This window comes from Podarcis muralis, chromosome 13 (genome assembly GCF_964188315.1).
Source record: "Podarcis muralis chromosome 13, rPodMur119.hap1.1, whole genome shotgun sequence".
Classification (NCBI taxonomy): domain Eukaryota; kingdom Metazoa; phylum Chordata; class Lepidosauria; order Squamata; family Lacertidae; genus Podarcis; species Podarcis muralis.
This window is the reverse complement of record NC_135667.1, coordinates 53,235,622-53,248,800: the sequence shown is the minus strand read 5'-3', so window position 1 is coordinate 53,248,800 and position 13,179 is coordinate 53,235,622. Positions and strand designations below refer to the sequence as shown.

Genomic DNA, 13,179 nt, shown 5'->3' with positions numbered 1-13,179 from the left:
TGATTGTTCTGTAATGGAGCTCAGCACATGTCCAGGTAAAATTTTTATCTAATGCAATCCAAGGCTGGTATTGATAGATCCCCAACAAAAATTAAAACCTGCTTCTGGCCCTTCCGAAGCCTTTCAAATGACAAGTATTCATTTAGTTAGTGACAATCCATCATAGGATGAAATGCAGGTGCTTTCAAAAAGTGTATTTTGCTGCCACCACGTGGCCAGAGCTGGTTTCAGTTATCGTGTCCCTTGAATTCAGCTTTCCGAATTGACGCTTCTGAGATTGTGACACCCTGATCCAAAATGCTATGCTACTCACCTTGGTGATATTCTGAAAGCAGCTCCGTGTCCAGCTTGTGACGCAGCTTGATAATAACGTATCAGGTCATGAGTGTTCAATTGGCGTACTTATAATCCAGGTATTGATTCAATGGACCACATTTTCTTAGATTGCTCTTGACACAGCAGACCTCACCAACTGATGCTGAGCAAAATGTTGGACTTCCAGCCTAGAACTCCGAGAAGAAGTCAAATGAGGTTTCTCCTGGAAGATCGGGACAAAGATATCACTGCTTAAGTAGCCTCCTTTTTAAATAATAATAATAATAATAATAATAATAATAATAATAAATTAGTTTTCTCTTATAATACATAGACAAAAACACAAAAGAAAAACATTACATTTGACACTGAAGGAATTGCAGAGATAACACAGGTTCACCTGACCTGCTGGAGCTACAGCATGCAATTGGGAAATTGCAATTCCTGTCCCCGATTTGCACCCATTGCTATTACGTGGCTAAGCGGTTGTGTGAAGCCTCACTTGATGCTCATTATGCACTGCTTGGTGGCTATATTTTTTGGCTCTATGTCTGCATACAAACAATTGCTGTATTGTTTTTAATATTTGGTTGGAAGCCACCCAGAGTGGCTGGGGAAACCCAGCCAGAGGGGCAGGGTATAAATTATTATTATTATTATTATTATTATTATTATTATTATTATTATTCAGCAACTGTGGTATTAGATCATACAGGATCATTTGTGGATAATGCCCAGTTCTGAATAATGCCAGCAGTTCTGAAAGCACTTGCCAGTGCTGAGAGTTCATTGCCAAAATCCGCCAAAAGTGAAATCCCAAGACTATGAAGAGTTCTTCAACGAGGGAAGAACAGAAAAAAAGACAAGGGTTTGATGCACATGCAGCATGTTGCACTTTCGGATGTTTTTGAAACACCACCATCTGGCAGGCACATTAGGATTTTAAAACAACATGCCTTGCCATTGTGCGTGTCTGTGTAGAATTGTGTTCATGTTGCAACAGATGTACAAAACAACAAAAACTACAGAAGGTATAAAGGGACCCCTGACCATTAGGTCCAGTCGTGACCGACTCTGGGGTTGCGACGCTCATCTCGCTTTATTGGCTGAGGGAGCCGGCGTACAGCTTCTGGGTCATGTGGCCATCATGACTAAGCCGCTTATGGCGAACCAGAGCAGCGCATGGAAACGCCGTTTACCTTCCCGCCAGAGCGGTACCTATTTATCTACTTGCACTTTGACATGCTTTTGAACTGCTAGGTTGGCAGGAGCAGGGTCCGAGCAACGGGAGCTCACCCCGTCGCGGGGATTGGAACCACCGACCTTCTGATTGGCAAGTCCTAGGCTCTGTGGTTTAACCCATAGCGCCACCCGCATCCCAACAGAAGGTATAATAGGGTACAAAATCCAGCTTCCTGCTAATCTTACCTTTTTAAAAATAAATAAATAAATAAATAAATAAATAAATAAAAGGCAGATTTCTAGTCCTTGTGGTCTTTGAAAACTTGAAATTGTATGGACAACGCCTGATAAAGTCTCAGACACCAGACAGGTTACTGAATAAGAGTTTTGGGGGTTGTGGGGTTGTGGGTGGGGCTTTCACATCTTTGGAATGCCCAGACGGAACAAACTTACAATGCATCTGAACAGAATCAGAACGTTCTGCAAAAGGAGTTATGCAGATGGGCTCAGTTTGATCCCCAACCATCTTTTCTTGGCAGTTTTAAAATGGCGTTAAATGTTTTTGCACAATCACTAGTAGGGCGACACTTGAAAGAAACTCAGAGATTGTTTGGTGTGGAGAGTGCTCAGAGAGCACAACCAGGGCATGGTACAAATAACTATTATTATTATTATTAGCCTACACTAACCAGCAATTGCTCTGGACGGTCTCAAGGCAGAAGTATTTCCACAAACACAAATGGCTTTAGCCATTGAAGCCCCAAATCCATGCATATTTTACTTGGGAGGAAACTCCATTGAACTGTTGGGATTTATTTCCAAGTAGAAGAAAGCCTCCAGATCAGGACTGAAAACAACCCTTTCCCCCCAAATGGTGCCCAAATTGCTTTTGCTTCGTATATGCTGTATTTTATTGTATTGTATCGCACATTTAATTCCATAAAATGACGTTCATCTTAAGACTGCATGATACCTCCTGCAATCCTGCACCAATTTAGAGCTTTTCCACTGCTTCCCAATCAGCATCCCTCTGTTTACACACGAGGTGTTCACTGAAGCGGGCAAGGGTGGCCCTTCCCTGGGCATGCAGCAGCGAGCCATCTTAGCTGTGTCACCAGGAGGGGAGATTCACCCTTTCCCTCCAGATGTTGCCCAAATTGGTTGTTTTGTTTCCTATATATTCTATTCTATTATATAACACATTGAATTCCCTAAAACGATGCTCATCTTTGTGGCATCTGAATATAGACTGCATTTTTAATCAAGGCTTATATTGGCTTATATCTTGATCAGGTTCCTAAATTAAATGGGCTTAGATTTTCAAAAGTTTCATGCCAGGCAGAAGACCAGCTGCTTAGAGAACCTTGGCAATGTTTTTCCTCCTAGACAAGGGGCCCCTTGATTTATAGCAAAAAACAATTCTCAAAGTCGTAAAAAGGGAATTACAGGCTAAGAGCGAGGACATTGACCCTACATGTTACAGAAGATAAAAAAGCAGAGATAAACATAATTAGGAATGAGTAAATAGTAAAATAATACCAATGTGCCTCCCAGTAAAATGAGCCAGATCTTCTTCCTAAGGTTAAAAGGCCAAGAGCAATGGAGAAGCATCTAGCTGGCAGAAAAAGAGCATTTTTGAGAAGTCTTTTTCTAAAGCTGTTTTTTTCTTAAACTGAGAGAGTTAAAGGGCAATAAATGTTGGGAAGAGCTAATGGGAAAAGCAGCTGGCTGAAGGGGGGGGTGTAAACTGAAGAGGCTTCTTTTGAAGCTGGTTTTTTATACTGAGTTCCTTTTTAACTTTACAAAGACCTTATTCCTTTTAAAAGGCTACCTATGTTATGTATTAAATATATTGGCTTAAATGTAATTATGCAAAGGATTTAAGAAATGCTAGATCCTTATTTCATATAGTTGTAAGAGTTGTATTTATCCTGAAATTAAGTCAGCCACCAGCCTAGCCCCCCTGCCAGACAGGAGACGCCAATCGAGCACTCCTGATATATAGTTGTCAGGCATTTGTTTAGAAACCTTCAAATGAAGGAGATCTTTCAATGTTGATGTGAACTCAAGATCCTTGACATATGTTTAAGATAAAAATTTAAGATTAACCATTTGTTTTAGAAGGCAATTGGGCAAGGAGGGCAAGAGGTGAGCTGGTAATTAAGATTCCTTGTTGAGACACATGTAAGATATATTACTACTTATTTGTCATTTATAGATGTAACAATATATAGCTCTTTGTGTTCCATATAAGGACAGGAGGATATGGGTGTATCTTTTAGGATTGGTTATAGCAATCAGCCAATAGGAAATCCAACCAGGCTGATTGGACAGAGGCAGCCCAAGGAGGAGCAAAGGGGGCTGGATTAAGGGAATATAAGTGCTGGCCATAATGGCAGGAGGGCAGGCCAGAGCTTGGTAACCATATACCACTGTGCCTCTCATTTATTTGTCTGACAAATAAATTATTATTTTAATTTCTCTATTGCTGCGTTGAATATTTCATTCCAGCTAAGCGTTAACCACAAGCAGGGTGCTACATCTTAAGTCTGCATTATAGCTCCTGCAGTCCTGCATCAATTTTGAGCTTTGCCATCATGCCCACTTTCCCTCCCCACTGCACCCCACCCTGTTACTCTGCTTCCCCTCCAGTTTACTCAGAGAAACATTCCTGGGTATTCCCAAGTCTTATTCACCATGCTGTGACATTGTGGGTGGTGCTGATAAAGATATCCTCGAATGGCAGCTTTATTTCTTTCCCACAAATGGACCAGGGCTCCTGCCCACCCATTCCTGCATCCACACAGCTGCAAGACGTCCAGGAATCAGCATCCCAGAAGCCGCCTGCTTCTTCTTGCATCCCTCTCTTTACACACGAGGTGTCTGCTGCAGCGGGCAAGGGTGGCCCTTCCCTGGGCACGCAGCAGCAAGGCATCTTAGCTGCATTGACGGGGGGGGGGGGGATTCTTTTCTCAGCCAGAAAGGGGAAAGCAGGGGAAAGTTGGGCAAAAAAATAAAATAAAAAATTAAGGTGGTGGAATTCCAGAAGTCCAGAAGAAGAAAAGCACTGCTTCTCCCTGCAATCATCCTGTTAGAACAAGCACTTCAACTTCCCAATCCCGGTTCCTAGGAAATGGGCGTGAGCAAGCTGCAGGTTCCTCATCCCTGTTCTAAAAAGCAGGTGTGGCCCCCAGTACGTCTGCAAGCACCATTCACAGTGTGGGTCCTGTATACCTAAAGAAGGGTTGCCTCCTGGTTCTTTAAAAACAGAGTTTGAAAGTTCCATCCTTGACAGCAAACTTAGAAGGATAGGAATCAGGCTGCAAAACCTTGTTCTGAGTAAGTCCAGCCATGAAGCTAGCTGCCTTCCTTCCCTTTGCCCCACTTAAGAAAGAATCAGGCATCAACCTGGGAACTTTAAAAATAAGCTTTATTTACTTTATAAATCATGCATCGGTTTACATCAATAGTGGCATTAAAAACTGTGCAGGCAAAATAGTGTTATACATTTGCCGGAGACCCCCCCCCCCAACCCCAGAAATACACAAAAGATAGATTTTTTATTAATTGGGATATCAATGAAAGTACAGGCTGCACAACTATGCCAGACAAGGAATTCCTGGGCTGACTTTTGCAAACTTGGCTCGCCGGTCTAGCAAAGAGCAAATCTGTTAACACACCTGAGATTGCTGGGCACACGACCCAAGGGGAAGTGGGGATGAGCCCCAAAGGTATGGTGGGTACACAGCCTTTGGTTTCAAGGGAAAGATCTCTAGCAGGCTTTAGCTCACACAGGGCAGGAGCGTAGTGAGATTTATTTTGTATTATTTCTTTGCACCATCACTGCGCGTGACCCTTTGAAAAGAGGCTCCTTAAACTCTTAATCTGAGGCAAGGAGGCAACAGCGAAAGGCTGAGGGTCCAGGGTGGTCCCTGAGTCCAGCTGAAAGACAGAAGCCAGGATCTGTCAGTTCAAACTTCTGGGTTCCCTGGCATTTCCCATATGTATCCTCTGGGACAACACTGGGCCTCCAACACCACTGTAATGGTGTGGCGATGCAATAATTGGGGAATCTGCAGACAGTGAGGGCCCATTCACATGAGAGCCCATACTGTATCCTGCTTCCCCCACAGGGCCAGGCCTCCAGGGATGAGGCTCCAGCTCCCGGGATGAAGGGCGAGAGAACATCCCGGCGGTTCCCGGCTGGCAACCCTCGCACCTCTTCCCCACTGCCCCTTCTCCATACGGGCATGGCTCCTTCACGGCCCTGTTTGGCGCAGAAGCAGCAGCCAAAGTTTCATCCCATTAAAACATCGTATTGAGTTATTTCAGAGAGGGAGGGGACTTTGGTTTCTGCTTCTGTACTAGGCCGATCGGGACGGAGCCCAGACACCCGTACGGAGGAGTTCAGGTTGGGGCAGCTAATAAGATCAGGTAGGAGGAAATGCCCCCTTCCCAGGTCCCCCCCTCCTGCCCCAGACTGGGGCTAGAGTGGCTGGGAGCCGGGCACCTGCTGATGTCTCCGTTTGTTTTGCAGCGAGGAGAAGGTTCAGCCTGGGAGCCGCTGCATCACGGGAGGGACTGGAGCCCAGACAAAGGCCTTTCACCCCAGAGCTAGTGGGATAGGGGGAAGGACAAAGACCCCCGTACGGAGGCCAAGTGGGGAGAGCTGCAAAGATCAGGTAAGTGGAAATGCCCCCTTCCCAGGTCCCCCCCCCTCCTGCCCCAGACTGGGCTAGCGTGGCTGGGAGCTGGGCACCTGATAATTTCTCTGTTTTCTTTGCAGGGAGGGAGCCTTTCCCCAACATATACTTTGTTCTGGTCAAATCCCTGGAGAGATGTGACGACCCTCAGGTTCTGGGGCAGAGGGAACAAAGGGGTCCTTCCATAGTTTTTGGCCCATCAGAGGCCCATTCACATATGATGTCCTGCTTCCCCCACAGGGCCACACCTCCAGGGATGTGGCTCCAGCGCCTGCTCCCGGGACGAAGAACAACAGACCATCATGGTGGTTCCCGGCCCCTGATCCTCGCCTGCCTCACCCTCCGTCCGTTCTCCGTGCAGGCATGGCTCCTTCCCGGTCCTACTTGGCGCAGAAGCAGCAGCCAAAGTTTCCTCCCATTAAAACAGCCTCTCAAGTTATTTCAGAGAGGAAGGGGACTTTGGTTTCTGCTTCTGTGCTAGGCTGGTCGGGACGGAGCCCAGACGCCCGTAAGGAGGAGGACAGGTTGGGGCAGCTAATAAGATCAGGTAGGAGGAAATGCCCCCTTCCCAGGTTCCTCCCCCTCCTGCCCCAGGCTGGGGCTAATGTGGCTGGGAGCCAGGCGCTTGCTGATGTCTCTGTTTTCTTTGCAGGGAGGGAGCCTTTCCCCAACATATACTTTGTTCTGGTCAAATCCCTGGAGAGATGTGACGACCCTCAGGTTCTGGGGCAGAGGGAACAAAGGGGTCCTTCCATAGTTTTTGGCCCATCAGAGGCCCATTCTCATATGATGTCCTGCTTCCTCCACAGGGCCACACCTCCAGGGATGAGGCTCCAGCGCCTGCTCCTGGGACGAAGAACAACAGACCATCACGGCGGTTCCCGGCCCCTGACCCTCGCCTGCCTCACCCTCCGTCCGTTCTCCGTGCGGGCATGGCTCCTTCCCGGCCCTACTTGGTGCAGAAGTAGCAGCCAAGGTTTCCACCCATCAAAAGCACCTCCAGCGTTATTCCGGAGCCGGGGAAGACTTGGGTTGCTGCCTCTGTGCCAGGCCGGCCAGGACGGAGCCCAGACACCCGTACGGAGGAGTTCAGGTTGGGGCAGCTAATAAGATCAGGTAGGAGGAAATGCCCCCTTCCCAGGTCCCCCCCCTCTCCTGCCCCAGACTGGGGCTAGAGTGGCTGGGAGCCAGGCACCTGCTGATGACTCTGTTTGCTTTGCAGGGAGGAGAAGGTTCAGCCTGGGAGCCGCTGCATCACGGGAGGGACTGGAGCCCAGACAAAGGCCTCTCACCCCAGAGGTACTGGGACAGAGGGAAGGACAAAGACCCCCATAGGGAGGCAAAGTGTGGAAAGGCTCAGAGTTCAGGTAGGGGGAAAAGCCAATTGAGTGCTGGAGTGGGGGGGGGAGCAGGCCTGTCTTGCCCAAGCCCCTCAGCCCCCTCCTTCCAAGCCAGGGGTCTGGCCATTATGTGCCCAGGCAGGAGCAGTGATCGTTGCCAGCCAGTGGTGACGTGGGCATGGGCAGCATGGCAGGGGTGCTTGTTCTGTCCCCCTCCTTTCCTGGGTCAGCTTGCCAGACACCCTCGCCAGCGCTCAGGCTGTCCCTACAGAAGGGGGCCCTATGACTCCACCGCAGGAGGGCCCTGCCTCCACTGGCTTGCCTGCCCAAAGGGGGGCTGCCGGGCTGCTCTGTGCCAAACAGGAGAAGGAAAGAAGGAAGAGTGAGGAAGGGAGGGAGCTGGGAAGGCAGACTGGCGGGGGGGGGGGGGAGAGAAAATATTGAGGGTGATGTGCCCCAGAAGGAAATCACTGGAGATGGCCCACAGGACCCCTGTCCCCTAGAGAGTACAATATCCTTCTTCCTTCACAGGGACATGGTTTGGGGAAGCCGCAACCAGCCCAGCAGCAGCCCAGCGGTGCAGGGAAACCCACCAAAATCCGGATTTATGTTGTGACCTTGTGTGGCAGGGGAAGTGTTTCCAGTGATCTTGCCAGCTGGAGGAGGAAGGCGCTCACGCTGGGCACCATGCTGCAGAGGGGGCTAAAACAATGCGGGAGGGGTGCCAAATTCTAGGGTGGTACAGGCAGGGCCGTAGCTAGGGGGTGGTGAGGTGGGCCCCCAACAGGGGCGCAGGTGAGGGGTGGGGCACAAAATGGGCTCATAAATATGTCCATAAATATGTCTAGATATACAGATGATAATAATAAATATTACCATCTATATATTTATCTGGAACTCCTCCAAGCAATCAGAATAACAGCTTGTTTCTTCCTCAGGCGAGAGGCCTGCCAGAACGAGGGGGGAAAGGCTCCCACTTCAGGTAAGTGGAAATGCCAACTGAGTGCTCCATATTTTAGGAATGCTTCCTTCCTGTGTCCCCCGTCCCTCATGCACCAGACTGGTGCTATCATCTGGGATCCAGGCGCTTGCTGATTCCTCCGTTTTCTCTGTAGGCCTTTCCCCAACGTTTACATTGTACTGGCCAAATCCCTGGAGGGACGTGGCGAACATCAGGTACTGGGGCAGCAGGAAGGGGTCCTTGTGGAACTTCTTTTGGGGGGTCATCAAAAATGGGGCAGTAGTTTTTCAGCCGCCCCAGCCCCTTCTCATCAGATGCTTCCTGCTTCCTCCACAGGACCACACCTCAAGGAATGAGGCTCCAGCGCCTGCTCCTGGGACGAAGAACAACAGACCATCACGGCGGTTCCCGGCCCCTGATCCTCGCCTGCCTCACCCTCCATCCGTTCTCCGTGCGGGCATGGCTCCTTCCCGGCCCTACTTGGTGCAGAAGTAGCAGCCAAGGTTTCCACCCATCAAAAGCACCTCCAGAGTTATTCCGGAGCCGGGGGAGACTTGGGTTGCTGCCTCTGTGCCAAGCCGGCCGGGACGGAGCCCAGACACCCGTACGGAGGAGTTCAGGTTGGGGCAGCTAATAAGATCAGGTAGGAGGAAATGCCCCTTCCCAGGTCCCCCCCCTCCTGCCCCAGACTGGGGCTAGAGTGGCTGGGAGCCAGGCACCTGCTGATGTCTCCGTTTGCTTTGCAGGGAGGAGAAGGTTCAGCCTGGGAGCCGCTGCATCACGGGAGGGACTGGAGCCCAGACAAAGGCCTCTCACCCCAGAGGTACTGGGACAGAGGGAAGGACAAAGACCCCCGTAGGGAGGAAAGTGTGGAAAGGCTCAGAGTTCAGGTAGGGGGAAAAGCCAATTGAGTGCTGGAGTGGGGGGGGGGGAGCAGGCCTGTCTTGCCCCACCCCCTCGCCCCCTCCTTCCAAGCCAGGGGTCTGGCCATTATGTGCCCAGGCAGGAGCAGTGATCGTTGGCAGCCAGCGGTGACGTGGGCATGGGCAGCCTGGCAGGTGTGCTTGTTCTGTCCCCCTCCTTCCCTGGGCCAGCTGGCCAGACACCCTTGCCAGTGGGTGTACTTTGTTCTGGCCAAATCCCTGGAGAGACGTGAGGACCCTCAGGTACTGGGGCAGAAGGAAAGAAGGGGTCCTTTTGAAACATGTTTGGGGAGTCGTAGGAACACTGTCCCCTGTGGCTGTTGCCCAAGCCGCCCTTATAAAAAGAACAGGTAAGAGGAAGGAAAGATTTCCATGGGACTTGGAGAACACCCTACAAGTTGAGTGTCAACAGAGAATGGAAGAACCTTCTTGCATGAGAGGAGAAAAGAGGTGGTCTCGTCCAGAAGTGGATTCCTCCACAGGGCCACGCTTCCAGAGAATGGTCTCCATCACCACTTCCCAAGCTGATGGACAATAGCCAAACTCCGTCATCTGTGGCATTCCAGACTTGCATTTCTGGATTGACTCCCAAAATATATGAACAGGAAAGAGCGATCACATGCACCAGCTCCTTGATTAAGCACTTCTCTCAACATTTGAACTTTGATGTGAGTAAGCAGGTCTCAAGGTGACTTCTGGACTAAGGCTTAATGCTGAAAATTCAGATTAATATTTCCATAGGGCCACGCTTCCAGAAAATGGTCTTCGTCGCCACTTCCCAAGCTGATAGACAAGAGCCAAACTCAGTATTCTGTAACATTTCGGTCTGGCTTTTCTGGATTGTAAAGTCCTTCCATGTTGCTGGGGGAATCTATGCTACTCAGTGCCTTGCATGTTTTCACGGATGTCCTGGTTGCTGTCTGAATGTGTCCTTCCCTGAAAGCGGAGAGCAGCATGTCTGGCACATGTTAAAACTAAACAAAGAAATTAGAGCAACTGGTTGCTTTTGATATGCCAATGATCAAATAATATTTCATAATAAACAGTGTTAAAAAGAAAAGAAAAAATAACGAGCTGTTTTCTTTCCTTCTCTGCCTTCTCTGACTGCTACTGGGAGCTCTACTTAAGAAGGCTGGAGCCAGCTGGTTCTCATCAGCACTTTCTTCTTGGAGTCCTTGAAGCTACAGGTGAAGTCACTCCCCCTTTTACCCCTTCAGGCTGCTGTTCAGCAGGTGAAGCAGATTCCTGCCCCATGACACTATCCCACTCCCCAAGGTGCGCCTCCACCTGCTGGGTGGGTGCCAGCATTTGGGGAGCACAATGGTGGAAGTGATGGACCAACTGGGGGGAGGGGGAGCATCTTCCCAGAAGGATTTTCCATGAAGGCCATGAAATTGGCTGTAGAACCCAAATCTATCATCTTCTTCTTTGGCGATCACTCGTAGCCAAGTAAGATTGTCTTCCACGAACATGGTCTTAAGAGTGAGTCCATAATGGACTGTGGAGGCCAATTCTGGATCCACACGTCCTTCCACAGTGGGGACATATCTTTCTGGGTAGGAGTTGATGACAGTGAGTGTTTGCCAAGCGTGCCTTCCTCTTGTTTCTCCCTTTTGCCCTGAGTTCGAGTGTCTTCAAAGTCCATGACACCGTTTTGTAAAGGCTGTTCTCCAACTGGAGCACTCACAGGCCAGCGTTTCCCGATTGTTTACAGTACTACATTTCTTTAGATTAGCCTTGAGAGAGTCTTTAAACCTCTTTTGTTGACCACCAGCATTACATTTCTAACTTGCTTGGGAAGATGATAATCAGGCAAAGCCCAGGTCTGTAAAGCTGCTTTCCAGGTGTTTTCAGAGGGTGGTGTGAGGTATCTGGGCATTAGGAATACAAGCCAAGCCTGGCTCCGTGGCCCTCCTAAATAGGGAAATTCTGTTTCTGGGCAGCTGGCAGAGCCCCTCTTCGCTGGGCATGGGACTGCCATATTCCCCGGCCTCCACAGGAGACTCACAGTCCCTCTCTGCGTCTCTGTTCCTTTTTGGCCACCATCAAATGAGGGCGATGGTGACTCTCATACTGGTCCTAAGCTGAAGAGCTGCCCAGCCCAACTGACCTCCTCCCTCCAGAACCCACCGCTCTCAACTGACTCTCAACTGCCTCCCCACCAACATTCAAACTCCCTTTCCAAGCCTCCTCCAATCGTCACTCTCCCCCAGAATTCCACACTCTCTCTTCCCCCCTCCCTCCCTGCTTGACATTCCCTTGGGAATCCGAACAGAATGACCTTAGTTGCAATATTGTTATAGATTGATGGGGGAATCCCACTAAAGCCTAGAGATTAATAAATGGTGGGGTTTGGGATTATTTGGGATGTGAAGGGAGAAATACAAGCTGCAGAGGAATTCCTGGGCTAGCCTGTGCAAAAGGACCTGGCCAAGTGAGGGCCTTTAAGAAAGAATTCAAGGACAAGGAGAGCCTAACTGGAAATGCAAAAGAAGTCCTTTTCCCTTGCCCTGCTGTGTGAACAGAGACTGGGGATTTGAAAGGGGTCCAGGATAATGGTATGTGGTGAGGAAATGATCCCTAAATGATCCTGGGAATTGTAGTTTGTCAGGGGTTCGGGGAATTGTAGTTCTGCGAGAGGAAAGCCGCAATGCCCAGGATCTTTTGGGGGACGTCATGTGCTTTCAATGCTCATTGGATGCACTTTAAATCATAGGATCATAGAATTGTAGTGTTAGGAGGGACCCGAGGGTCATCTAGACCAACCCCCTGCAGTGCAGGAATCTCAGCTAAAGCATCCATGGCAGATGGCCATCCCACCTCTGCTCAAAAACCTCCAAGGAAGGAGAGTCTACCGCCTCCCGAGGGATTTCTTCCCACTGTCAAACAGCTCTTCCTGTCAGAAAGTTCTTCCTGAAGCTGAGTCGGAATCTCCTTTCTTGTAACTTAAATCCACGGCTTCAGGTCCTGAGGGTCTCTGGAGCAGGAGAAAAGAAGCTTCCTCCCTCCTCCCTGTGTCGGCCCTTGAGATATTGAGAGGGCTGCATGGCATGGCTCTCATATCCATGTCCTGAGGGACAGAGAGCAAAACATCTCTCTCTCCCCTTTTTCCACCCCAGGAGAAATTGCAAGGGGTCAGTGCATCTGGCTGGTAAGAAGAGGGTCAGAATTTGGAGCCTTGCCAGGGCTGGCTGTGGGCAGGATCCTGGCATTGTTAGGGTTGGACTAGATGACCCCTGGGGTCCCTCCCAAATCTAGCATACTATGATTCCATCAAGCAGGTAAAGGAAGGGGCGGGGGAGCAAGATGCAGAACCAGGGGAGGAACAACTACACACCCCAACAGCACCCTCTGGTCCGACCCACGGTGGCCTCATCCCAGCACACTTTGACACCCGCCCCCCATTTTATTTTTATTAATTCAGCTGCCTGGCAACCCAGCAGCCTGGCCTCTCTTTGCCAGCTGATGTCACAAAGTGCTGCTTTGCAAGCAAGCCTTATAGTGGCCTGCAAGAGGGATGCCTGTCAGATGAGGGTGAGGGACTTACAGAGAAAAGTGTGCCCATCAGCTATAATGAGAAGGAACTGTGAAGGTAGGAGGCACTCCGAGGCCCAGAGGGGAGATGAGTGGCATAGAATTATTATTATTATTATTATTATTATTAGCATCATCCATCACTGTTGCCTGTGACTTGGCTCACTGGCTTGACTTGTCCACAGCTCTTGACAGCTGGACAGGTCCTCAGCTGTGATCCC

The 13,179-nt window shown here is 49.6% G+C and overlaps 1 protein-coding gene and 1 long non-coding RNA gene across 4 annotated transcripts; both read left to right on the top strand.

Annotated features, from left to right (window-relative positions):
• The first annotated feature begins 5,586 nt into the window (after positions 1-5,586).
• Positions 5,587-8,203, top strand: LOC114582029 (uncharacterized). Of its 3 annotated transcripts, none has more exons than XR_013390480.1 (5): positions 5,587-6,179; positions 6,284-6,920; positions 7,010-7,316; positions 7,423-7,567; positions 8,072-8,203. XR_013390480.1 is itself a non-coding variant. In XM_077917604.1 (5 exons), the coding sequence occupies exons 2-4, from the start codon at positions 6,564-6,566 to the stop codon at positions 7,166-7,168; spliced, it is 411 nt and encodes a 136-aa protein (XP_077773730.1). In that variant the 5' UTR covers positions 5,587-6,179; positions 6,284-6,563; the 3' UTR covers positions 7,169-7,316; positions 7,423-7,759. The 3 variants fall into 3 exon arrangements, 1 of the variants encoding a protein (XP_077773730.1); XR_013390479.1 differs by lacking the exon at positions 8,072-8,203 and having other exon boundaries at positions 5,587-5,931; positions 6,035-6,179; positions 7,423-7,759; XM_077917604.1 differs by lacking the exon at positions 8,072-8,203 and having other exon boundaries at positions 6,284-6,747; positions 6,853-6,920; positions 7,423-7,759.
• Positions 8,204-8,214: 11 nt separating this feature from the next.
• Positions 8,215-9,383, top strand: LOC114582699 (uncharacterized). The gene is made up of 4 exons (XR_013390481.1): positions 8,215-8,522; positions 8,656-8,716; positions 8,838-9,144; positions 9,248-9,383. It is a non-coding gene; the product is annotated as an uncharacterized LOC114582699 (long non-coding RNA).
• The last annotated feature ends 3,796 nt before the right edge of the window (positions 9,384-13,179 follow it).

Excerpts from the sequence above, each read along its gene's own strand:
- LOC114582029 (XM_077917604.1), top strand. The coding sequence starts at position 6,564 with ATGGCTCCTTCCCGGTCCTACTTGGCGCAGAAGCAGCAGCCAAAGTTT. Across the intron at positions 6,748-6,852 it reads GGGGCAGCTAATAAGATCAG|GGAGGGAGCCTTTCCCCAAC; the intron begins GTAGGAGGAAAT and ends TTTTCTTTGCAG. Across the intron at positions 6,921-7,009 it reads AGAGATGTGACGACCCTCAG|GGCCACACCTCCAGGGATGA; the intron begins GTTCTGGGGCAG and ends CTTCCTCCACAG.